Below are 27,349 nucleotides of genomic sequence, written 5' to 3'. Positions count from 1 at the left end.
TGGGCCCCACGGGCTGGGGGTGGATCTCTGCATCCCCATGGGCCCCACGGGCTGCAAGGCAACAATCTGCTTCACCATGGCCTTCACCACAGTCAGAGAGAGAAATCTTGGCTCCAGCAYCTGGACACCTCCTCCCACTCCTTCACTGACCTTGGTGTCTCCATGTTGTTTTTTTTTCACATATTCTCACATCCTCCTCTGGCTAAAGAAAACTCCCTGCTCCTTTTGTTTTGATTTTTTCCTAAATACGTTATCACAGAGGCATAACCAACATCTCTAGTTGGCCCAGGCTTGGCCAGTGGCATGATCATCTTCAGAGCCATTAGGGATTGGCTCTGCTGCACATGGTGGAAGCTCCTAGCAGCTTCTCACAGAAACCATCTTCATAGCCCCCACCCCACCAAAAACCAGGCCAAGCAAACCAACACAGTATTTTTATTGTACTGAGAACAGGAAACTTTTTGCTGTTTGATTCTCTCACCTGTTAATTTAACTCAGCATTACCCCTGTATCTTGGTGCAGGGAAAGAGCTAGGACTGTTCCTTTTCCCAGGGCCACTTCTGATTTTAAAACTCTCACTATATTCCCTCCCTTTGTATTTCTTCCTGCCCCCTCCCCCCAGGCTGAAGCAACTGTTTCTGACTGTCCTTTTTAAAGCAACTATCCTATAGTTACTTTTAAAGTTTATAGTTAGTTTTGAGGTAACTATCCTATCTATTTAAGTACTTGGAGCTTGTCCTCCCTTCCTAGGTCCATTTAGAAAGACAAAGTAGTAAAAATGCGCACTGTATTAACATCTTTCTGCACTTCAAATTAGAGAGGGCATTGTGATGCCTGTGTAACTTGGGTCAAAGTTGCAAGATGCTTATATAGTTTGAGTTATGATACCTGCTACCCTGGATCATAGCTGTCTATACAGTATAATAGCTAATATATGGGTAACTAGTTGCTTAATGCTTGAATAGACAAAAAACTCACCAGGTGGATAGTCTCAAAATAGAAAAACAACTATATTAAGAAGCAGCAGGATGTACTAATGAGAAATTGGCAAATGTAAGCCAGTTAGCCACAAAATGAAGAATTTAGACCAGTTAGAGCCAGAAAAACCAAAGAACACCATAACTGTGCTCCAGTGACAAAGTTGAAAAGTCCAGAAGCAAGGAAGACCTTGAGCATTCATCAAAGACCCCCAAAACCACCTAAATTGGGGAAGTTCAAGTGCAGTTATAGAACTGCCATATAACGATTATGCTAATTAGTTCCATACCTGTATATAGTGACAATGACAATATTGAGCAATACTAACTGTATAAATAAACCACAACATTAGACAAAGATGGGTGAGTTCGGTGGAGAGAGCCCCCTCACCTCCAGTGCTGTAATAAACAAATACCTGCACTATAGGCATCCGTCTACGGCTTTTTTTTTTCACCTATCTTTTCAGGCGTCAATTGTGATACAGTTTCTTTTGGCTTTCTCTTTTCAGTCCTTTCCTAATGTTACTAATGCTTAATAAAATGAATTGGAATTTTAATTTGGTGACTTTGCACAATATGGCAGTACCTACCTAGAAAGCTTGGCTCTCACAGTGTCTATGTGAAAGTTAGGATTATTTTATCTTGGTGATTCTGCCTTTATTGTCTCTGTAGTCTTTTTGTTTGTTTGTTGTAGTCACATGCAATTCGTAAAATGTCATTACAGTGCTCTGCCGTCAGTTTGTTTTTTGCTTAAACAGGATGTGACAGTGTTGCAGTTTTTGGGAGCACGCGGGCAGGTAGGTCTAATACAGAGCTTAAGAGGAGGTCTGCCAAAGGTAATAGTCTCCAGAGGCCTTAAAATATCCTAAAGGAGATACATACAACCTGTTCCTAGGACTGGAAAGGTACTACTTGGCTTAGCCAAACAGCTCCAAACCATTTATTGATCAGATGGAACCTCTTGTTTATAGTACATTCAAGGGAGAGAAAGTTTCATTTTCTTCCCCACCCTCTTTAGTACTGAATTCAAAAAGGTGATAGATTCAAACTTTTCCTGAGAGTGTTTTAAGCAGAGTGCCACTCCATTTATGTGCTGCTTTCTAGAATTTAGAGCGAATTTGAAAACAAGTGAGGCCCAAATCTATTTTGTCTCCTTTTTATTTTCACTTTTATACAAAAAAAAGTCTGACGTAGTCACACCAATGAGAACAAAGCTGCAGTTGCACTCTGAAGACAACAATCATATAAGGATTTAAAATATATTGTTTTACTGTTTGCATTAGCAATGTTAGTTTGCTTTTACTTTTAAATATCCCCAACGCCAAATTGCTGCGCTTGAAATTCTTGAAAGTCCTCTGGGATGGTATCTGAAAACAGGAAAATATGCAAAAGCTTGGTCTCTTTTGACAAAATCAAGAAGCACTTAAATTAACCCTCTACTCTCTCTTTAGGTAAGATGCTTCTGTTTTGTTTAAACATTAAGAATGAACAGGGAATGTTTTCAGTTTTAGCTGTACACTAGTGAAAAATACAAAGAGGCTAACAAGACCACGAGTGCTACAATGCTAGCCCACAATTATTAATCTTCAAATTGCAAATCTCTGAAAACTTCATGGCTTGCACTCCTAATTTTATCAATATACACCAACCAGAAAGGCAAGAGAAGTGGTTATCTTGGTCTGCATGCCCCGACACATTTGTAGTGCCAGCATCTCTATTTCTCACGTATCCTAATTCAGCTTCCCTGAGATGGTTTCCCAGGCCACAAGAGGGACAAAAAGCATTGATCCCAGGTCCAATAGTGACTGGCATAAAGACTTGAGACTTGGGAAAGGAGCTGGAGATGGATCAATAGCATAAGAGGAGCTACAGTTCTGTTTGAAGTGTTTGCAGTTTGCCTGTGCCAGACCCCAGAACATTTTTGCAAGATCTGGAGAGCCACAGAACAACCACAGAGCTGAAGCTGCAGTCAGCAATGGAGCCACAGCAACGAAGCTCAGCTGCATGACCTCAGCTTCACTCTGATTATTTCCACCCTGATGCAGGAGAGGTAGCTCTAAACTCAAAAAAAGGATGTGTGTATAAACACACAAAATATGAAGAACAAAGTGGTAAGTAGTTTGCTTTTTGTTGTGGACTTCTTAAAGACTTGAAATGCCTTTCAAGCCTTTTCTGCAAATGCAGGAAGTTGTCTGAAATGAAAGCTGGGAGACTCCAGAGTTTTTTTGAGTGTGTCTCATTAACTTAATGTAGCTCCTGCAGTGCAGCCACTTGCCTGCTCACTGCCATCTAAGTGCGATTCAGTGGCAGCTCTGATACATGATTTCTGGGAAACCACAATAAAGTTGAAAGTACTTATCAAGTAATTTTTATCTATAAGCACTACTGTCTAGAAGTTCCCTGCTTTGCTATGACCTCTAAGAGCCTGCCTAGGTGTACAGAGTGTCCAAGTACCAGAGTCCATCAGCACAAAATGCCACAGAGTGGCCATGTCCCCCTCCCCAAGGGCTTCTCAGATCCACAGAAAACAGACAAAGAAACTATTCCTAGTTGGCTGGTAAATTATTTTGCAAAGGCTGGGTCGGATGCCGAGAGGAGGAGGGGCAGCCCCCTCAGCCCCAGTTCAAGTTAGCTGAACTGCTGCTGGGCCAGAAATGTCCTGAAATGATCTGCTTCTGTGCAAGTGAGCAAGGTTTGAGTTATTTTATACAGAGAATGATTGGGGCTAAGCTAAAAGGCTCTTGTCCTGAGACAAGTGAGCCAGCACATTTTCACAGAATCAGGAGCATTCCTACATGGGAAGAAACGCATCTTATGATCTTGTACCCTCTCCACAGGACAAGCCAGCAAGTACACAAGTGACACTGATGCCTGGTGTCTGAGCCCACTGGCTCTACAGGTGTATTTTGCCTTGTATTCAAAGCTCAAGGCATCTACCTACTTGATGGTATCCATGTATTTATTGTGTGTGTCCAGCTCTGAGAGTCAGCTGGTTTAAATAACATTTCTAATTCTCTGATGACAGCTACTCCCCTTGGCTGGCACAATCTTTGCAGCAGGGTGACTGCTCTGGGGGGAGCACTGTGAAGTGTTAGTTCTGGTCTGGCTGGGCTGCAATGTGCTGCTGCTGTCAGAGGAGGTGTTTCACAACTGAGAATAACTTGTAAAGGAAGGGCAAAGGAAAGGATGCAAAATGGCTTAATCCAACAGCCTCACTGCTGATTCTTAATGGTCACTTGCTATTTGTTAGCTAAAATGGCAAAAGAGCAACATTACCATTGCAGCGATATTTCAGGTTGGACCAAATAATGTTTTCCTGAGAGAAGCAGAAAACTCCAAGCCGTCCTCCACGCATTGTGGTGTCTATAGTTACACCAGAGTCTGCCACTAGCTCAGAGCCTTCATAAAATCTTGCCCTTAATGAAAGCAAACAGAAGCTCTATTAGGTCTTTTCTAAGGCTGCAACATTCCTGCAAGTAATGTTGTTATCCATGGAGACTCTATTCCTGGACATGCTATCCCTCCCATCTAGTCTAAAGGAGAAAAAGCGGTTAAGGAACCTCCTCTGTAGGCTGGGAACTGGGGCAATGCTACATGCTGACAAGAGCCAGATAGGGAGGGTGTTTTACGGGCTTTCTACATATCCTAAAAAAGCCTTGGAATGTTTATTTTCTTGTAGTCGGTCCGGCTGAGTGCTTTAGCTCTTGAAATTTGCCACAGTTGATAGTGATAGAAGAACCAGACTAGATCAGCTGAAAAGGGCCAGATGGATATTGTCTCACACACTCTGAAGCTTGAAGCTGAACACTTTTTTTAAATAAGGAAGTTTCAAACAAATCATTGGAATCTTTAACTTGTCTGTGAGATTTCTTAAAAAATGTGAATATGATTAACTCCAGGAACTGTTTTGCTGATGTAGCATCTTCTTGTTATAAAACCCATTAGCAAATTCCTAAATTGGTCTGTCCCCAACAGCTCCTGAGAGTGTGTCCTGTATGGAGGCCTTGAGCAGGACCACACTGGAGCCAGCTGAGCTGTTTGTTGCAGCACTGTCCACATCAAGTCCTCAGCCTGTGGGGTACTGGGATGACCTGGAGGCTGATGAGCCCAGAGAGCCCTGTTGTGGATGAGGATACTGCTGATCAGACATACAAGAAAAAAGCAGGCGGTGAAGGGAATGAAAGTTCTTGAGTTTTTTCATAAAATAAGAAAGAACCCAATTCCTGTTATGCTTCTCAGTTTGTTTACTGATTTTCTGAGGCAGTTCAAAAGTATTTGTACAATGAATAGAATAGAATTTGTTGTCTTGCAAATTTCCATGGGAGAGGCTGGCTCAAATGACTTTTTCCTTCCTTGAAGCCTCGGAAAATCTTTGCTAGACACATAGTGGTCTGTGGCATCTGGCCTAACCAGACCACCGTGAGTGTGGATAGAGCTGGCAGAGGCTCGCTTTAGGCCTGGCTGCTTTTAGTTTTAAAAGATTCTGTGACATAGACTTTGCTACCTTTCCCAGTTACAGGGAAAGCTACTTAGGCTTGTTGGAGAGATTGCAGCCATAGGAGATGTTTGCTTATGCAGCAGCTTCATAAACTGCTTGGTGTAAATATAAGTTGCCACCCAAGATCTATCCACTGTGGCTGTGACATGGTAAAAGTGACCGTCAATTACTGTCAGTAACTGACAGTATAAATGTTGTTAATGTTGTATGCTAATAATTTTAGCATAAAGTCAATCATGCTCACTCCAATTCCTGCTGAAGGTGATGCTCTGCACCAGAGAAATGGAATAATGACACCATCTGCATCTCAGCTGCAGGATGGTGATTTTCTTGAAGAAAAACTGGCTTACCCATATATCTGTTCTATTACAAGGTTGAAAAACATGACCTGGTGTGCCAGGGCAGTGAGTTTTTTGCATTTTACCATCAGCCTTGATCTACAAATATAATTCCTGCTGATTTCTCTGCTGTGTAAAATATTTCATCCCAATGAAATTGGGTGATTTTTTAAATATTATTAACTTTTTCTCCACCCGAAAAACAAAATAAGAATGATTTCTATTATTCTAATAAATAATTATTATACTTATTATATAAGAATTATTTATATTATTATAATTAAAATGAGAACATGCATTACAAAGCTTTGACAAACTTTCCAAATACATGCTGAGTAATCTCAAATCTATCATATCAGGATAATTACTGGTCTCAGAATCACAATCTCGAAGTGGACAACTCTTATTAGTTCTGTTACCCTAGAATACATAAATGAATTATTCCAATTCCAGCAAAAATACTCTAAAATACCAAAACTAAGAAAATTTGAAATGCATTGCTTTTCATATCACTGGCCAGCAGTAGCCTGGAAAACAAAGTATTAAAGCTGGAAAAGAGCTTATGAGGATAAGGCCCAGTTTAAAAAGACAGATGGTCCGTTACAAACAGGCTTAACTTGGAATTGTCCTAGGAAAAGAACTGCAGGATGAATTTCAAAAGTCTAATTTTTTATAAGGCTCCATCAGTGCAAAACCCAGACATAATACAAATTCTCAGGTCATCATCTGAATCAGGTGTTGAGAAGCTAGTTCAGGCAGACATGTATTTGTACTCACCTTACCCATTCTTTCCTCTCTTACCTGATATAACCAATCTGGGGTCTGTGCTGCAAGAACCAGCGATAGGAGACTTTGTCTTTCCAGCCTACATTTCGCGGGTCCTTCCACAGCAGCCTGACCTGGTCAATGGTGTCCCCCGTGTGCCAGAGGGAGTTGCGGAGGTGCTCGCCAGGACCTGTCTTGGATTTCACAGCCTGCAAAAATACAATTTTCCAACACTGACCACAGAGAAAAGTCACTTTCAGGAGTCACAGATCTTATCTGAGTGAGGAGCAAGTCTGCAGAAGCATTCTCTCCGCTGCTCCCATACCCCTAACTTCTACAGAAGAGACACAGCCACTGTGTACATGGAGAAAGCAACCAGCTGGGTACCTGGACAAAGGAGAAGGAAGCAATCTGACCAGTCATGGTCAGTGCACAATCACTGCAGAGACAAAATGCTCCAGCTGATAAGAAAGGCAAGATGAAGTTCCTTAAAAAACAGTGCTGTTAAAAGGGCTGTGTGGCAGCTGCCTGACAACCATTTTGACAGCAGTTGCAAACAGAGAGCAGCAGTTGGGCAGCACAGCCCACATGCAGCGCAGTGGCTTGGCTCATGCACAGCACGATGGCCTAGCCTGTGGCCAGCATGTGGCAGGATGGCATAGCCAGGCTGCAGCGAGCACTGTGTCCTTAGCTAGGAGCCACCACCAGTACCTTCAGCTGAATGCCGGGCTCTGCAACAGCTCGGAAGGGAGTTGCTTGCCAGTATGTCTGTTCCGTCTGTTTCCACATTACCACATAAAAGCTAGAGCTATCTTGATAACCAAAAATAAAGCCAGCATAGTCGTCATCTGTCACTGTGTTCACGTGAAAAGTGCCCTCAAAGTCAACGCCGTTAAAAGCCGTGTAACCTAAGGATACACACAAGTTGAAAACAATTCTGCAGAACATGTCTTCATATTCTGTGCATTTTCTGCTGTAAAACTTGGATCTCAGAAGAGGGTACATACCAACAGCAAGGCCAGGATCACTGTTCATAGTCTGCACAATTTCCATCCCCTGTAAGGGTAAATTTGGGATGGTTAGCATGTGTGACAAGCTGGGTTGGCTAAGCCTGACAGCCTTTTCTGGTCTCCCTCTAGCACCTCCTTCATCTGTCTCCTCTGTTTGCTCACAACATATCTGTGACATTGGTGGCTCTGAATGAAAATCAATGAGAACTATAATCAAATACTAATGTTTCAGCTGCATTCATACCCTGAGTTAGGAAAGATTTGTCTTTTCGTAGAGCAGAATTAGTCATACTGCTATTTTGATACTTTCTGTCCCTGCCGCAATCTTCTGAAAATCTGAATCAAGCCAAAAATGGGGTGGAGGGGAAGAGGGTTGTGGGAGGAAGAGAGCTTTTCCTAGGCTTAGCTCATACAGTTAGATCATGGGGTTTAGGATTAAACTGACTGCCAGGAGTGGGTTAGGGAAGATGTATACATCCCAGCTGGTTTGGCACAGACTTTTGCAATGGGAATAAACTGCGTGTTCCCTTTGACTCAGAACACATTTGACTCCTGAAGGCTAAAATCTGTTAGTGTAAATAAGTTACTGGACTCCATCTAGGAGTAATGGAGTGCTGCATCCAGCTCAGGGGCCCCCAGCATAGGAAGGACATGGATCTGTTGGAGTGAGTCCAGAGGAGGCCAACAAGAAAATCAGATGGATGGAGCACATCTCCCATGAAGACAGGCTGAGACAATTGGATTTGCTCAGCCTGGAAAACAGAAGGCTTGGAGGTGGCGTAAATGTGGCCTTCCAGTACCTAAAGGAGTCTACAAGAAAGATGGAGAGGGATGTTCACAAGAGCATGCAGTGACAGGACAAGGGGGATGGATTCAAACTACGAGGAAGGTTTAGATTAGATATTAGGAAAAAATTCTTTTCTGTGAGGTTGTGAGGCACTGGTAAAAGTTGCCCAGAGAGCTGTAGATGCCCCAAAACTGGTAATGTTCAAGGCTGGCTGGAGCCCTGAGAAACCTGGTCTAGTGATGGGCGTCCCAGCCCATGGCAGTGGGGCTGGAATCAGATGATCTTTGAGGTCTCTTCCAACCCAAACCATTCCATAATTCTATAAAACGTTATTCAGCAGGTCACATTTTTAAATACTGGGAAAGATTCATGAACCTTGTTTGCTACAGAAATATTTCAACAGGGTGACACATCTCTGCCTTCTGGCAGCAGTGAAATCTACCCAGAAAAGGTCGGCCACCATGTAGTTATTTTTTAAGAGGATCAAGCTTCAAGCTATCAAATGCTAAAGGAAAGTTTCTTCATTATTTCTCCTGAAAATAGTCTACAACCAACAACTTCCACTTTTCATGTCCGCCAGAAGTCCAGTGATTAAAGAGACAGATTTACTGTGGTTTTCACAAGATCTTTCTCAGACAAGTAAGAAAGACCAAGTGTATTTTTACCTGGTTCAGAACCACCCAATTGGGATCAATCTGCGCATCCCCCTCTGGGTCCAACACCACTGTCTGATAGGCCCTGAAGTCTGTCAAGGTGATTTCTGCGTTCTCAGGGCATACATCAATCCGATCAATCACTGTATCCTGGTCAAAATCAGACTCACAGACATCGCCAACTCCATCACCTGAATGCATAGAGAAATGAAAGGAGTTTTATGGTGCAGGAAGTAGTCACATCTGGCCCAGCCATTGGATCAGGGTCTCCAAAATGCAGGTGGAGTGTCAGTCCTGCTGGCTTCAGTGACTGAGAAAGTGCCTCTGTTTTTGCTTGTTGGGGTTCTTCCTGAGATGCGTTCATGCACCAGTAGTGACTGTGTTGCACCCTGGTGCACATGAGTAATGCCTGGAGATGAATGCAGTGCCTGAGAATCAAAACGGCTCCTGAAGGCTCATCTTACCATTATCATCTTCCTGCCCTGGGTTAGGGACCAGCCTGCAGTTGTCAGGGCCCGGGGGCAAGAGGTCAGGAATGCCATCATTATCATCATCGTCATCACACTCATCACCCAGCCCGTCCTTATCTGTGTCCAGCTGGGAGCTGTTAATAACGGTAGGGCAATTGTCTGTGCTGTCCTGGTGCCCATCACCATCGCTGCAAGCACAGAAACAAAAAGAAATGGCATGCCAGCATCAGCTCCTGCCTCTGCACAGGGAACAGCACAGGCACCGGAGGGGGAAACACACTAATGGCAGCTTTGGAGCTGGCAGAAGACCAGTGGGAAACAAAACCTGTTGTTGCTCAGGTGGCTGAGCTGCAAAGAGACCAGGAACAAAGAGGCTAAGATAAGATAAGGTGGCAGGAAAGCAAAGACCAAGCCAGGAGCTATAAAAATGCGATACAGGAAAAAGAAAAAGAAGCCTTACATGATAAGGGAAACAAACTGGAGCCCAAGACTCCAAATAACATCCACTCTTAAAGGGCATGTCAGGCACATCCAACAAGTGCAGTGTTACCAGTTAAAAGACATTCATGAGACAGCAAGAGCTGACACACCTTGTGTCTCTTGTCTTGTGTGCACGTGTCTTGGTGCCCATAAACATGCAGGTGTGAGTATGAACGAAACCATATGATTGACTCTACATGAGCACCTGAAATCAGACTTATTTGAAAACACTGTTCTCACCCTCCTGCATAGCAAGCTTTTCATGGTGTACTTGGCACTGCTAGGTTAGTGTTTGGATTTGATGAGCTTGAAGGTCTGTTCCAAACTGAATGATTGTATGATTGTATGATTGCAGTCCTGCCAGGGAGACATGCAGTAAGAAACAGAGGGAGGGTCAGTAGTTCTCAAGCATCCCTCCAGGCCATGGCTGCCTCAGCTGGTTACAGTGAAGAGCCACCATGAACCGGGACACAGACTACAGAAGAGAATTCAAGAAGTTATGGGGTGGCTGCATAACTTCTCCATACCAACAGTTAAGTGCATCCGTGAAAAAAGAGTGCCTGAAGTGTGGTGTGTTTTGTACACACACCAAAACCAAAATGCTTTCTGACAATAAACAGGCATGTTTTCCCTTGGTAGCTTGTTGCTTATCACAGGTAGAGCAGAAGTGATCTGTACCTAAATTAAGGTCACGCTATGGCTCAGAGCTATGAATATTCTCAGCTACCTCTCCCTGCTTAGGAAGAAATGTGCTTTAATTTTAGGTCAGAGCAATCAATGTTTGCACAATATGAGATAAAATATGTATTACAAGGTTAACTTCAGGCAGAGCTACCGCATTGCTACCAGGAAATGCATCACACACATTAGTGAAGTTTATTGGGGGAAAAAGCTACTTTTTTAAAATATGTAAAAAAACCCAAGACCTATCTACTTAAGAGTAGAATGCTGATGGCCTTGGCAGATACTGGCTCAAGACTAGGAATGATCCCTGCAGAGCATGGAAGCAGGCTCCCTGCAGCTCCCTTTGCAGAGAGCAGCACCCACTGATGGCCCTCAGGTGAAACCCTGAAGCTGTCTGTGGCTGATGAATCGCTGTGACAGCACAGGATTTATCACTTCCCTTGCCTCTTGCTGTAAGTGAGGTGCACATGGGAGGACCTGCCTTTCCTAAAGTTGGTTATTCAGAATCTGCTTCCCGACAAGTGGTGCAGTTTGTTGTGGGATGTGCTCCTGTGAATGCCCAAAGCATATGAAAGCAATTGGCAAAGGATCTTTGCCAGTCTTGTGCTAAAGCAAAGGGATTGCTCTGCTTTACACTTGATAATAAAATTCTGCTTCTGAAACATTAGGTTCTTAAAGAAAAACATACAGCCTTTAAGTGAAATTTCTGGTAAGGAAATAGAGAAATAAAAGAGGAGTGAAAAAATAAAGGGGAAAAAAAAGATATTTTGTCATTAAGAAGATCCGAGCAGTGCTGTGGGTTTTACAGCCAGAGGACAACTTGAATGTCACTTCCACAGGAACTCTCAGGAAGCCTGGGTGATTTGGGCTAGGGTTGAGGGCTCCATACTTGTACTACCATAGGGAGCTGAACAAAAAAAGGCTAATAAATCCTAACACTGTTTTTGAAATAACATCTCTCTGGAATTAGATCCAGGCCAAGCTGAAGGATTACAACTCCCCAAGACCAGCCTCTCTCACAGCATACCTGTCCTGATTGGTATCACAGGAATCTCCAACCAGGTCGTTGTCAACATCTGACTGCAAAAGGGAAGAGAGAAATTCCAGTGTCAGCTGTCAAGAGCATCTATTAAAATTGCAGAATTAAATCAAAACATAGCCAAATCAAATACAATTAAAATAAAAACATGAAAAGACACTTGTTTTACAGAATATATTTTCCCTCTTGCATCATCCATCTAACCAAAAAGTAAGTTTTATTAAAAAAAAGACAGTGAATAAACTCAGTTAAAATTAATTGAAGCAGTTCAATTAAATTTAAAAGGTTTCTCTGCTACTGAAAATAATTATCACTCATTACTAAAGCAGCTTGAAATATCTACTATATTTCTCTATAGTTTCCAATGTTTTTCATTAGTCATAAGGGGTTGAATCAGAATTCTCACATATGAAAAGTTACAATGACTTCTCACCTTAGGAGTATTGAAAGTATTCATAAACAAGGACACCAGAATTTTGTCCTGATTAAAGAAGTATCAAATGTAGCTAAATCACACCTCTGTGTGGAGTCTGGCATTGAACTCTGTGGAACTGGAGCCCATTTCAGAGCATGAAAGTAGAAGATACTTGCAGGGCAGAGGTCTTAATTACATCCCAAACTGTGACAGTACAGGTGGTAACTCCCCTTTCTCACATCAGGAGGGTCTGCAGGTGTGTAAAACTCCTCTGAGTACCTAGATATTTACTATATTATATTATCCTGGAAATATACTGTATTATTAAAATATAAGCACTATGGCTGCATAGGTTGCTTCATTCTCTTGCATCTTTTTGGGCCTCAGCAGTCCCCCTCTCTAAACAAGGATAATTTTTCCTTCTGCCTGCTAACCTGGTTTGGGTTGCTGATTGTAGGGCAGCTGTCACAGGCATCACCAACACCATCATTATCTGTGTCTTCCTGGTCTTCATTGGGGATCCTCTGACAATTATCCAAAAGGTTCTTGACACCTAGAGAAAAGTGGATTGTGTGTTAGTTTAAGACAATTCCCATATTTGTTACTGGACGGTGTAAGCATTAAAAACAGTAAAGACACTATTCCTTTCCAGCAACTGCTTTACCCTGCAGTGACATTATAAGCCTGCACAGCAAGTCTCTCGTATGTGTGCATCATTCCTTTAATAGTAGTTAGGAACATCTTGCTAAAGAATAGCTTTCCACCCCATTGCACCCATTAATTACACACAAATGATTCTATCCTGTTCCTGAATCACAGCATACAGGATGGGATATTTCATCTTTGTTATTTAATTTGCAGGGGTGTGATTTTTCACTTCTTTCAAGCCTCCTACAGCAATGACAGTAACATATGTAGCTCTTTGGTATTGGCAACTGGCAGCAGCTGGATGCTCTGGGACATTTGTACTTTTAAGAAAATGCTGAATTATCAACAACCTTCTACATGAAACATGGCTTTGTGTCTCTTTACAGTATACAGTGCTTCCAATGTAGGCTAAAATATATGGATTAACTAAATTAAAAGTATTTCAGATTTCATGAAGAAACATTGTGTTATGGCGGGTGACAAGAAATCTCCTAACAAGCACCATACTCTGGGCAAATTTAGGTAACGTCAGAGAAGCTGCAAGTGAAAAATCACCAACCATCTCCATCCATATCATCATCACAAGCATCTCCTTTCCCATCACCATCTGTGTCCCTCTGGTCATTATTCAGGACATTACGGCAGTTGTCACAAGCATCTCCAAAGATATCTTGGTCACTGTTTCTCTGGTTAACATTGGGAGTCAAGACACAGTTATCCTGCAAGAGACAGAATCAGATGTGTGTCAGGTCATGACACTTTCATTTCTATTCTAGTTGTTTCATATAACTCTTGTATTCATTTCTATTGAAAAAAAAAATAAGAGCAGTTTGACATATTATGTGAATATTAGCTCTGGATCAGGTTTCACTTGCTCCCTCAAAGCTCCGCTTTGAACCACACAGTGGGAACCCTAACCATAAACACCCAATACCATAAGGCTTTATTTATAAGGTTGATTTCTGATTCTCATTGATGTGTGAATGGTGAGGAGTCTGTTGTGGTGCCCTAGCTTCCTCACGTGGTCCTTCTCAAAAGCAGCAGTTCACAGACTCTGACAAGGTTTGCACATGCTCTCAGTGAAAGGCCATTGCCCCCTTCTGGTACAGACTCAAACTAAAGTTGGAAACTGGGGAAAGAACTTTTTGATGCAAAAAGGTAAAACTTTTCATTTGGTTTGTTTGTTTCAAACAAGCTTTTGACTTTTAAAGTCCATCAGGAGGTAAATGGAGGAAATTTTATTTCAAAATGGTATAAAACTTCTACACACACCTAGCACACCAATGACCTCATCCTCTTGCACAAAGAGAAGAACAAAAGAGACTAGCAATACCACAGAAATTACTTGATTATGAAGGTGCTGAATCTAAAAATAGATTTACAGTGTAGGTGGATTTAATTTTTTCCTTTTGGAACATTAATAAAGCCAGTTGATTTAGCTAGCAGAATTTAGGGTGGGCCTCTGTGGCAAAACAGCCTCAGACCTTCTGTGATAGCTAGTCTGTCCTAGCTCCAGGTGGACATTTGTACTCTGGAAAACATGTTCTTTTTGGCTTCCTTGGAAGCACATTAAGCAGTATCAGCAAAGGATCTTAATACAGAACAACAGCTGGCTTCTAAGAACACAGGGTGAAAACAAAACAGTCTTTCCAATCTGAATTTATCCTCTGATATATTCTGCTGTTGTGTGCCCATGTGGAAACCTCTTCTGCTTTGAGGACATAACCCAATAACTTTTTCAAGTTATTTGCAAGACACATATAAATTTATGTGGGCTTTGGATCCCTGATGAAACGAGTTGTCAGGTCAACCTGCTCTTTAAATAGAAAGATGTTAATGCAAGTAATGTTCCTGAAGATCATGCTATGTCATGGAGAGAGTGACAGAAGGACACAAGTTCTATACATGAAAAGCTCTAGATTTAAATGACAAAAGGTAGCAATGGAGGATACGCAGATGGAATTTCAGGCTGAGTGGTTAAGTTCTTATAAGAAAAAGCATCATATAAAAGAAAAAGACAGATATTAAGGGGCCCTTGACAGAGATGGGTATGAAACAATCTCTGATAAATAGTACTGAGTCAGATTCCAGAATCACTTCCCTTTGCAGCAATGGGAAATCCTTCTGTTTGCACAGACCCCTGCATCCTGATATATACAGAGCACCTGCTCATTGGGAATGCCATCTCCATCAGCATCATCATCACAGGCATCTCCAATCCCATCACTGTCTGCATCTTCTTGCCCAGAGTTTGGGACAAATCTGCAATTGTCCTAGACAAAAAAGGAGATAAGGCTGGTGTTCTGTAGGTAAACTGGATACCTTCATAATTTAAATGATATTTTCTTATTATTAATTAATTGATTCATCAGATTAAATAGAATTCAAAAACCTGAAAAAAAGATGAATACATCTAGTCATGTTTCTTATAGTCCTCCATTTTATCCCTTTGTGCTCTGAATTATTATAGAATTAAGAAAGCACTTCTTACCTTTCTGCAGTTTTCAGCAGAGCAGGAGAGTTCTTCATTAGGGTAGCCATCAATGTCAATATCTTTTCCACAAATATAACCATCACCAGCCCAGCCAATGCCACACTATCAATAAAACACCGGGTAATACTATCAAAAGGTTAATGAGTCACTGTAGAAATATTCAAGAAGGAACAGTCTCACCAGTCTTGAAAACAGCAACATATGGAAGTCATGGACAGATACTGAAGTACAATGAGATACACAGAGCTTGAAACACAGATTTTCTTTCCATCTTTTTGAGAGATGCTGTAGTGTATCTAGACATAGCTAGAAAGAGCTACAACTTGATATCAAGTGGAATGTGTGCCTGCAACACCCAATGATTTCAGCGGGAGCTACAGATTTCTTATACACTGGTCAGGAACCAATTTTGGCTCCTCATCTGCAGGTTGATTAAAAGAAAAGAGACCTAGGCAGAGTATGCACCTAGCATCCAGCAAAGGGCACATGGTCAGACAAGATGACTGTGTTCTGTTCAGTATCTCAAGAACGCATCGGCAACTAGAGGAAGTTTCAAAAGAAAACTGTGTTGACATTTACCAAGTCTGCATCAGCAAAGCAAATGCATCTGCACACAAATTTCTCCTAGCCAATAATTTATTACTATTTCAAGCCAACACATCATTTGTGTCGAAAATATATGCAAAGAACTTAATGTCAAAATCTGGCCTTCCCTTAAATCCAGGACTTACCTAATACAAGTATTTCGGCATCTTCCCACTACACCATGGACTTAAAATATCCTAGATTATGCTTCTTTGAAACAGATATACTCAAAAATGAGACCAAATTAAGTGCCAGCAAAAGCATGCACTGTATCTGAACTTAGGACACAGGATTAGTCTCTTGCTTTCCACCACAAGATGGAAAAAACTAAGTAATATACTTCAGTATACTCTTACAGTGGAAGTTCACATGCTACTTGGTGCTCCTCTGCTCCCATAGCTGGTAAGGACAGTACAGCCTCCCTGTGCCTGGAATCTGTGATCTCACTTGAAAAAACACCCTCTCTACCAGCCAGCAAATACAGGCATGTTGGCTATGCAGAGAGGATCCTTACTCACAGCTATGTAGCTGAGCACCAGCAGAGGAATTTGTCCTTGTGATGTCTGCTCTAGAGTGACACTTGAGAGTCTTTTCTGAGGAGACTACAGAAAGTCTACAAAAGTGACTCCCAAAGATCTAATTGCACAGACACAGCAAATATGATACATGAATATGGCTGCTTTACAGACGTGAGGCAAGAACGAAAAAATTGCAAAACAGACTCAGCCCACTCTTCATAGCTGGTCTTGGCCAGTCTGCTGCAATTGGTAAAACATCCAATTGTATAAAATGACCACAAAGACCTTTTCGTTTCCAGCCTGACTAAGGCTGGGTTTCACTACAAAAATGCATGAATTAATGAACTCACAATACATGTCACGTCTCCTCTCCTCTCCTCAATACAACGGGCATGGATGCTGCATGGATTGAGGGCTCGATTCCTGCAGCTCCGTTCAGCCTGACATCCCCTTGTTTGGTCTCCTGTATATCCTGGCTTGCACTGGCCACAGTGGTAAGACCCCTGTAAGAAAATAAAGTCACCAGTCATCCTTTTAACAGGACAATTTTTTCCCTTTTAAAGCAAGTACACAAGCAAGAATCACATTCTTTATGCTGTACAAGTTTAGTTTCCATTGAGGCCTCTTGTACTGCAAACAAACTTTATTTTCTACAATAAAATGATATTTGGCTCCCAGAGTACATGCTGGAAAACATACTCAACTCTTGCCTGTTTAGACCAGTCTTTTGTTAAGGCAAAGAAAAGTCATGTAGCAGCAAAAGCTTCTTCATGATGCCTAGTCCCTTCCAGCATCACCCTGAGCTTCTTGCAGGTGGTGCAAAACTCTAAGCAGCAGCTGATTAATCAGGCTGGATGATCTTGTTTCACTATAAAGCACACCCATCAGTTTATCTAAAGGCAAGTGGGCACAAATTTGAATCAAGGAGAGCCACGATAGTTCATCATGTCTTTGTTTATTGTAAGCTAAAATGTCTTTAAGCCAATTTGATCCAAATCTTCTTCTGTAGCTGAAGACACAGCTATCCTCATTTACACTGCAATAAGAAAATCCATGTAAGGTTTTCTATAGTTTACCATGACACATTCATTTACATTTTATATGTGTCACTCCTTTGTGTAAACAGACACAAAGCAGCTAAGGCGAGAAATCTCATTATGTGCTGGGACAATCACCATATGAGATATAAACAGATAAATGCTGATAAGGCAAGGTCTTCTTTAGGCATCTAATGTGGCTTTTGTCTGTAACTCACATTCTTGTAGACCTGTAATTTAGGACATAAAATTAATTGAGAACAATCTTCTTACCTTAGGGAAAATAATTTTTTTTTACATGTCAAGAGCCAGAAATGGGCAATGGCCTCTGACAAATATCTAACCCTCGGTGAAACTGAGGTGCTTCATACTACTTCATTCTTTGTGTACAAAGTCTGTTGGAGGAACTGTTGGGACTGTCCTAGTGCACCATCATAGAGAAATCTATTTACCCAGACAGGCATTTTTTTGTCCTCCTTTCCTAACTCTGTTCTGTCTGCATACTTTCAGGATGAAGATGAAAATAAACAGATGACTGAACAGTAAAATAATCCCTGGGCTGTACAAATGGTATGGCCTATATAAAACCCACCAGCCTGTGCACATTATCCTAAAGGACGCCAGGGTAGTATCTTCTGGAGCCTGCTGAATTTGCTCACTATATTCTCTGCTATATCAAGCTCTGGTATGCATCAAAATAGCTTCTAAAGCAGCATTTCCAGACCAGTCTGTTTCCGAAGGGACACAGGATTAGAAACCCCACACTGTTCTGTTTTGACAGATGGCAGGACACTTGGTGCCTGCCCTCTGCAGAGAGGGCCCAATGGTCATGTCTAGTCATACAGCAAGAAACAACATGTGACTGTGAATGTTCTAGGTATTTTTATAAAAGATACAAACATACTGAACAGTGAAAGCAGCCCTAAGAAAATAAGTTTATTTACAAGGAAAGCTAACATTGAACACGAATGGAAGCCTCAGCAATGCCTTGGTGCAGGAAGGACTACCTTAACACCTAAAAGATATTTCTAACCCTTCTCTTGCTATGAAGAAAGCCTGTGGCATGTACAGGACAATCAGAGGATCAAGTCCAGCCAGCAGAGATTTGTGAAAGGCACATCCCACTTGTTCTGTTACAGGGTGACCTGCTCAGCAGACGAACCTTTGACACCATTTCCCACAGCATTCTCCTGGAGAACTGGCAGCTGATGGTTTGGACAGGCGCATTTTTCACCAGGTAAAAACTGCCCGGATGGCTGGGTCCAGAGTGGTGATGAGTGGAGTTCCATGCAGCTGGTGGGCACTCACCAGTGCTGTTCCCCAGGGCTCAGTACTGGGGGCAGTTCTGTTTAATGCCTCCATCAGTGACCTGGACAAGGGGATCGAGTGCACCCTCAGTCAGTTTGTGGGTGACACCGAGCTGGGTGGGAGCTGATCTGCTGGAGGGCAGGAAGGCTCTGCAGAGGGATCTGGCCAGGCTGGATCATGGGCCAAGGCCAAGGGTGTGAGGTTCAACAAGAACCAGGGCCGGGTCCTGCCCTGGGGTCACAACAACCCCAGGCAGTGCCACAGGCTGGGGCAGAGTGGCTGGAAAGCTGCCCACAGGAAAAGGACCTGGGGGTGCTGGTGACAGCGACTGAACATGAGCCAGGGTGTGCCCAGGTGGCCAAGAAGGCCAATGGCATCCTGGCCTGGATCAGCAATGGTGTGGCCAGCAGGACCAGGGCAGTGCACTGTATTGGGCACTGGTGAAACCTCACCTCAGATCCTCTTTTAATTTTGGGCCCTCCAGTACAGGAAGGTCATTTTGGTTCTGGAACATGTTCAGAGAGGGCAACGAAGTTTGCAAAATGTTTGGAGCACAATGCTAAGAGAAGTGACTGAAGGAGCTGGGGTTGTTTTGGCTGGATAAGAAAAAACCCTTACCCTTACAAATACCTGAAAAGATATTGTAGATAGGTGGGTGTTCGTCTCTTCTTTTCCAAGTAGCAAACAACAGAGTGAGAAGAAACAGCCTCAAGTTGTGCTAGAGGAATTGCACAGCACGAAAGATNCCAATGGCATCCTGGCCTGGATCAGCAATGGTGTGGCCAGCAAGAGCAGGGCAGGGACTGCCCTGTACTGCGTGCTGGTGAGGCCACACCTCAAATCCTGTGTTCAGTTTGGGGCTGTTCACTTCAATAAGGACACTGAGGTGCTGCAGTAAATCCAGAGGAGGGCAATGGAGCTGGTGAAGGGTCTCAAGCACATGTCCTGTGAGGAGTGGCTGAGGGAGCTGTGGGTGCTTAGTCCAGAGAAAAGGAGGCTCAGAGGGGACCTTATCAGTTACAAGTACCTGAAAGGAAACTATAGGTGAGTGAGGCTCAGTTTTTTCTCCCACGTAAGAAGTGACAGGGCACGAAGAAATGGCCTCAGATCCTTGGGCCCTCTGAGGTCAGGGGATACTAAGACTGAGTATTAGGAAGAATTTGTTTCCACAAAGGATTGCCAAGCATTGGGAACAGGCTGCCCAGTGAAGTGATGGACTCATTATTCTTGAGAATGTTCAAAATGGGTGCGGATGTGGCACTTGGGAAAATGGCTCACTGGTGGGATTGTCAGTGCTGGGTTAACAGCTGGGCTCGGCCTTAAGTGTCTTTTCTATCATAAATGATTATATGACTATGTTGTTGCCTTGAAAGGCCAGTTTTTAATAATGACACAGACACGGTTAAGGGGATAAAAAGGTTTTACCTCGGTATTTGGGATCCCAGGTGCACAACTTGATGGCAGAATGCACACCCATGTACAGCACGGGTGCAAGTTTTATAGGTTTTAGGAATTAGCATACCTATCTAGGATTCCCCAATAAGAAACTTAACAAATGCTGTAATGTCCCCCTATTCTAATGAATCCCCCCCCAGATGAGGCCAGAGCCCAGTTTACACAAGATGTTCTGGACAGAAGGCTTCACCCAAGGCTGGAGCTCGGGTTTAAGATAGCACAGGGCACACTGAATCCTTCCTTGGGATGTTTGGTCTCTCTGCCCAGCAAAACGCCTAAACTAAGCTGGAATATCAAGCTTCAGGAATTACAAGCATGTGGGCTAAGGGGTACAGGAGAATGTATAGAGGGTACAGAAAGCGTAAAAAGGAAAAGCAAAAATCATCAGGCATCAATGTGATTCTACGTACAACTTGTTTTATAGCATTAAAGTGGTTGTGTGCCCTTTTTATTGGATCCTAACATCTTTCAAACCATTTTTACTTCTTCTATGCTTGCTCTGCTGGGTTTAATATGTATGTGCATTAACAGTCTGGCACCCATTGCAGCCCTCCTAGTTTCCATTTCTTTAGAGGGATAGCTGTTACTGTGCACATAACTCCTATAAAGAGAGCACCCAGGGGACCAGCTGGTTGCAGCAGTTCTCAGGTGGCAGGAGATGAAGGGAAGCAAAGGTTTAATCTTTCAAAGGAGGTTCCTTGCAAAAATGTATTCATAAACACACATCACAGTGTTGGTATGGAGAGAAGAGCTTCTGCTGTTCTTCAGGGAAAGTGATAAGGATACAATTCAGATGGATGTACTAATGACAAATCAAGTATTGATTTTTTTATTATTAGCTAGGAAAAGAGGAAAAGATTCTTTGATTTATATGAAGCAAAGAAACAAATTGTATTATTCAGCTCTTCCATCAGGCCAATAAATCCAATCCAAGCCTCATGGAATTTTTAAAAAATCGATTTTTTTAAGCCATAAATGAAAAGGTGCTTACCAAAGTGTTTATGCAATGGGAATTCGGAACACAGAGTCCATGTCCACCATTCTGACATTCATCAATATCTAAGCAGACCTAGCAATAAACCAAATCCACAAGTAACAAAAATAACATCAATTTATAGAGATCAAAGCCTGAATAAACAACAATAAAGTTTGTCTAGAAAAAAAGACACAGCCTCTTCTGAAACTGCTCTCTGAATGTCACAGACATATCCAAAGGCTAACATTCCAAACCCTGAAAAGACACTATGAAATAGAAAATTTCAACTTTAAGATGAGCTCTGGTTCACCCACAAGAGTTTACAAAAACACTGTATTCCTATTGTAGGTGCTTACAGAAACATGCAACAAAATTTACAGTAAAATAGGCCTTTCTATAATTTTCTTCCTAGTTCAAAGACAGTTTACAGAAATCAGCTGAGCTCCCTGAAGGTGATCAGAGATACTGACAAAGACAATGACATTTTTTCTTGTCTCTATGACAGTCAAAAGTTGTTAATACTTCCAGTTGTTAATACTTAGCTTTCATAAAAGTTAAGTAAACACAATTCCCATCTGCAACTGAAACACACTGAGGTCTGCCTCACGCATAAGGCAATTGTGGAACGACTTAAAAGTAAATAAAATTCAATACAGATGCACTGCTAACATAAAACCAGCACCTYGCAATGGAAGTTGTCGTGAGGGTGGTGCCACTCACCTGCTTATTGCTCTTGGCATAGCTGATTCCTATCCCTTGCACGGTTTGTCCTGTATAACCTGGAGGACAGGCCTCGCATCTGAAACCTGGAGCAGTGTTCACACATCGCACTCCAGGGAAGCAAGGGTTGTAACGACACTGCAAAGAAAAAACGAACCAAGCACAAGTTCGTGCTTCAGCAACATCCAGACTCTGACTGTGTGCACAGACCTCTCACCAAAGGCAATGCTACATGCAACACCTGTATGTCTTCTGTTCAGAGAGGGCTTAGCGAGGAAACCATCTCTGCAGGTATTTCTGACCTCAGCAAGTCTTCAGCTATCTCTGTAATTTAAATAACATTTGCAACCTTCTGTTACAGCCTGTAGTTGATGTCCTAAGCTCTCATCCTCAATCCTTCATTTAGCTGGGCAGATTCAGATCCCTTGGAGGCTAAAACCCCTCAAGGGTCCGGACCACAATATTGGGAAAGCCACATAACTTCAACCCTCCAAACCGCTTCTAATGTGCTTTGTACACACAGAAGTGGCAGCAGCATTTTCCCTTATTTATGTTTGGACAAATCTTATAGCTAGAGGGAAACCAAACATAGGCCAGATAAGCAAGGATGTGTCAATGGCACCCACACATTTCTAGACCGGAGGCCCACAGATAACCCTTGGAACTCCTCCCAAAATATCACATGTCCACAACATCACCCTTAGCCTAAAGGCACCATTGCCTTATGCAGTTTTACAAAACAGCTGTGACCGATTTCACTGGTCTTGTGGTGCCTTTAGGCTTTCCAATTTGGGAAACACATCCTGCATTGCTGCCTTTCCAACATCAACACTAGCTCCTAGGTAACGTAAGAGTACGCAAAACATCAACATGCCATCCTGCTGCAAAGGGCTCAAAGACAACAATAAATGAGAAACACGAGAAAGAAATATTAAAGAGTTTTAAAAATATGCCTTTTTGCCCCTCCTTCCATCACTGACAGAAAAACATCTGCGAAATGGAGGGAGAACAAACCAGATGATGTCCATGTACAAGAGACATACAACTTGTAACCAAATACACACACATGGAAGAATAAGTATGTTTAATATCAAAGTGTTTGACAGAAAGATTTGTTAATAGTACGTCAATCAGTAATATAAGGAAAGCGTAAAACCTAGGACAGACATTTTGTGCCTCCTTATTTTGCTGTGGATTCTTTATTGCAGGCAGCAGAGGGCACCCAAATTACACAGCACACAAAGCAGAGCTGCAGCTCCCAAGATAACGTACTCGAGGATAACAAAGTAATGTCTTCAAACTGGTAATGAATTAGGGAGCATAGTGCAGAGATGCTAACAATCTCAGAAGAGATGATGGCAGCTCTTAGTGAGGAATCTTCCAGATTTGTCTTTACCAAAATTTGTACAATAACTTCTTTTTAAGTGCCTAATATTAGGAAGTACAGAAATAGTTCATTCAGTAGAAAGATGCTCTCCCAGAACAGATTCATGAAAAGCTTCACATAAATTTAGAAAACAAAACAAAGCAAAAACAAACATATAAACAAACAAAGAAAAAACAAAGGAAAAAACACCAAAAACCAACAAAAAACTTTCCTTCATATCAGCTAACTCAGGAAAACAAGTAATATGGCACATCCCCTCTAACAAGACAATTCAAAATTATCACCATTTATTGCTTCTTCATTTATCCCTGTGCAAGTCTAAGTAAAAATCTAGCTGATATAGTAGGTGTTTGCTCATGAACAAACCTGCTCCTGGCAAGTATTTTAATGGCAGTGCCCACATAAAGACCTCATAATAAGCAAGACTGTATCTCTATTATAAAATTTTGACAAAAATTCCTTGCTGTTTCTAATGTGAGAGCAGGTCTGTCATGCGGAGTGGTGGCAGGAAGATGAAGGTACTTGAATCTCCAGTGATCAGAGCCTGACTGCTAACAATCAACCACTTTAATCAAGCCACCATAAACAGGTCTCCGTTTCTTTTCCCAGCACTGCTGTACTGGGTAGAGCTGCTCCAATCCTGAAAATGGCAGGGAATGCCATTATTGCCATGCACTGCCTCAGTCTGAAAATAGCTTATGAGGTGAAACCCATCCATACTGGAAGCCTCCAACGAGGCTTACTTAAGTCTCTTGCCACAGCTGTCTGTAGCATGAAACACATATCACAGCTGTCTTGGATCCACCACTTTACATTCACATTTCAGAGTTTCACCTCCATTTTTTGCGCCTTCTGTTGCAGGAGACACAGTTCATGCCATGTGAGGCAAAACAAGAGACATTGCCAACACCTCAGGAAACTGCCGCACTCAACTCCCTTTCTCTCCACAGTGCTTTTCACTGAMAGGTACAAGTTAGGCACATCACATCCTCTCTACTGCTGGTCTACAGGAGGGAGTGAATCAAAAGAACAGTCAAAACACATCTCCTGTTGGCTAGGAAGGAGAAAAATGGAACTGCTTTTGCTGATTTACATAATTAAACAGGCACACTGGTAGTACTGTGTTATCCACACGCACAGTTTATGACCTAATTCTGCTGGTTCCTTGGTCTACTACATCCAAGTGCTTTTCCACAAAAAAAGACTAGAGAGTAATGGTAAAAATCATCCCACAGAAAAAATGCAGTGAACCCGTAAGTGTTTTTTTTGTTTCTGTTCCCAGTGAGTGTCACATTTAAATTAATACAGGGGTTTTTTTATCATTTTAGTTACTGTAAATTTATTAAATCAGTCCTCAATACAAGCTTTGAATTTCTAACATATAGCACAAGAAAAGAACTAGATTTAAGTCAACATTATTAGATTTCAACACAAACACAAAGAAGCAAAAGGATCAATGACAATAGTTGTTTATTTTCTTTCACAGACCTCTAAGGTAAGTCTGAAAACATGGCTCCAGTTTGGATTGAAGAAAAGACTTCAGTCAGAAGCACAACAATTCAAAGAAACAAAGCCCATATTGACAAGAAGTGCTTCTGCTGCCTATAAGAGAAGCTACTGCATCTTCTTGTAGAATCAAAATGACAATGTCAAAAGTTTGTTTTGGTTGGGGTTAGGTTTGGCAGTTTTTTTCCAAACATTAAGCTCCTTTAAGTGAGTTCTCAATTAACCAGAGTCGTTTTCACACATATAATCTCCATAAAGTTGCAGAAACAGCAAAATAGGAGTATCAAATCAGAATGAATTAATATTCACTGTGCTAGCAGTCAGGAAATGCTGAAGACAGCAAGTAGCAGCAACCCGTTGATATGCATGTAACAGTTGCTTTTTAGCTTTTTTTTTTTTTAAGTGCAGTGAAAGTCACTATTTTACCTCATCAATATCTGAGCATGTAATTCCATTTCCTGTGAGTCCTTCAGGGCAGGGCCCACACTGAAATCCCTCTGCTGTCTCCACGCATCTCACTCCCCTGAAGCAGGAATTAACTTCACATTTGGGTTTAGGGCGCCTAGGAAGCTGTGTTGGAAAACTCACAGTTCCCAAACCTTTAATGCAGAAAGAACAATTTCAGTGGTTGAAAGGAACATCCATCATGGCTCTCAGCTGGCAAGCATTCTGAAGAAATCCCCAAGACGCATTACATCCCTGCACTGTGCTGCTGCCAGCTGTGCTGTGGCTAAAAATACTCCATGCTGGGAATGGCCCAGGAACTCACTGTGTCCCCAGTAAGGGAAAATTGAGGTGATTCTTTTAGGTCCATGTGCTTTTCCTGGCTACATATGGAAGCCTGCTAAGTTAGTCCTAAAACATATGTGCTGCTGGCTGGGGAATAACTCTGAAAGCCTGTGACCTCAGACCAAGGGACTCAAGCGTGAGGGTACAAGTACAAGGCGTTTCTCTGGCTAAATGGGCAACCCTACCACTTCATGAGAAAAGCAATGTATTGGTTTCACAACAGCATCTCTGACAGTTTACAAATAAGAAGAATAAAGAACCAGCAGCTGGCAGCACACAAACACAACAGGACCATGTAAGTACACAGGTCTAGATGCACAGAGACCAGCCCAAGGTTTTCTGAGACTCTAGCAGGTACCTTGGTACAAATGCATGTAGAAATTTGATCTTTCCTTTGGCACTTACACATAAAACTTATCCTGCCTAGAGTTTTGATGAAGCTGACAAACTGGGAGAAGAAATCAGTTAAAAGGTCTGATGAGTTTAAGACCTTTCATCTCACACAGTAAAGGAAGTATATTGGTTTTCATACTGACTGCACCTGTGTCCTGATTGTCAGCTGCATAGGAGGGCCATGCAGTGGCATCTGGAAAAGTATTTATTTCTTTCATTTGGAGAAAAGATGAAGATCACCTTTTGGGTTTTACTGCTGTTAACTAGTGAATGTCCACTCAGAATCAGACAAACTTCAGGTGGACTGCATAGGATCTGCCTCAGACTGATAATACCAGCTAGAACATGGTTCCTCACTTGTCCTTCTACTAAGATTGTGCATGAGATAGCTGGGAGACAGTGGTCCCTCCACAGGTACATGTGGCAGAGCTTTGTGGCAGAGTGAGAACTGGCAGTACAGCCTGAGTGGTATAGCTTGGTTTAGTGGCATTTTATCCCCCAGCAGGTGATTATCAGGTCTATGGAAAATTTTTCTCTAATGAAAATCTGTTTTAAATTTGTGTCCATTACAAATACATCTAGAATTTTGGACACAGTATTGTTTTTAAAGTACTTGTGAGAAACCACATAAAGCTAATGTGATCAATACTAGCTTTAAAACAACTCTCTATCTCTTTCAGATTGTAGGCAATAACAGGAATACTCACCACATGCTTGGCACTCAGCTATGGTATTTCTCAGAAAAGTCGTTTCTTTGACCTTGAGAGTATAGAAAATAAATATTATTTGGGTATAGGTAGTTCCAGTTTGCACCTGGCTATGAGAAGAACCATAAGTCCCCAAGATATCATTCAAATCATGCAACATATATAATCTGTCTTAAATGAGATGCTCTTTGTACTCCACAAAATTAAGGATATGGATAACAGAAGTACTCCAGTTCAGCCTTAATCAACAGGACTTTTCAAGGTCCAGAGGTCCTTGTTCAATCAAAGGAATGTGCCACCAGCAATCCCAGCTCTGACACCCATCAGTAAAACAAATGCAATTTCAGTCCTGTGCAACAGACCCACAGCTATCTAATAGTGGGCTAGGATGGCTATTCTACTTCTTCACCAGACATTTAGTTTTTCTGGATCTGAATAACGAAGTCCCCCATTCAATCATCCTCCCAAGGCAGTCATTCTCCCATTGCCTCTCCAAGGCTATGACCTCTACACAGGAGTTTATTGCTTACATGAATTTTCAGCTGACTCTATCAAAGGGGCAAAACTGGGATATTTCACACTAGAGCCTCTGTACAGTACCTGTTGTCTAAGAAGGTCTTTCACATCTCCCAGTATTTGGTTCATCTGCATCATTTGACCCATCAGCTGCCTATTAAAATCACCTGCAAGGAAAGAGCAATGAGAATGAG

At 42.0% G+C, this 27,349-nt stretch overlaps 1 protein-coding gene across 1 annotated transcript in view; it reads right to left on the bottom strand.

Moving 5' to 3' along the window:
• Positions 1-2,103: 2,103 nt before the first annotated feature.
• The window catches only part of THBS4 (thrombospondin 4), a 36,585-nt gene continuing 11,339 nt past the window's right edge, over positions 2,104-27,349 (bottom strand). Inside the window, exons 4-21 of the mRNA XM_057363872.1 lie at positions 27,240-27,322; positions 26,640-26,691; positions 25,177-25,349; positions 21,858-21,995; positions 21,153-21,230; positions 16,712-16,864; positions 15,256-15,360; positions 14,930-15,037; positions 13,324-13,483; positions 12,551-12,669; positions 11,690-11,742; positions 9,493-9,686; positions 9,041-9,219; positions 7,586-7,634; positions 7,290-7,486; positions 6,615-6,787; positions 4,254-4,393; positions 2,104-2,344 (exon numbers count right to left, since the gene is read on the bottom strand). Of these exons, the coding sequence (XP_057219855.1) occupies positions 2,283-2,344; positions 4,254-4,393; positions 6,615-6,787; positions 7,290-7,486; positions 7,586-7,634; positions 9,041-9,219; positions 9,493-9,686; positions 11,690-11,742; positions 12,551-12,669; positions 13,324-13,483; positions 14,930-15,037; positions 15,256-15,360; positions 16,712-16,864; positions 21,153-21,230; positions 21,858-21,995; positions 25,177-25,349; positions 26,640-26,691; positions 27,240-27,322 (2,216 nt within the window). The 3' untranslated portion in view covers positions 2,104-2,282. The remainder of the gene's footprint in view (positions 2,345-4,253; positions 4,394-6,614; positions 6,788-7,289; positions 7,487-7,585; positions 7,635-9,040; positions 9,220-9,492; positions 9,687-11,689; positions 11,743-12,550; positions 12,670-13,323; positions 13,484-14,929; positions 15,038-15,255; positions 15,361-16,711; positions 16,865-21,152; positions 21,231-21,857; positions 21,996-25,176; positions 25,350-26,639; positions 26,692-27,239; positions 27,323-27,349) is intronic.

The sequence above is a fragment of the Malurus melanocephalus genome, unplaced genomic scaffold (assembly GCF_030028575.1).
Source record: "Malurus melanocephalus ecotype Western Australia unplaced genomic scaffold, MMel_1.1 scaffold_31, whole genome shotgun sequence".
NCBI lineage: Eukaryota > Metazoa > Chordata > Aves > Passeriformes > Maluridae > Malurus > Malurus melanocephalus.
Note: the sequence above shows the minus strand (reverse complement) of the source record. Positions and strands in the feature narration are given on the sequence as shown.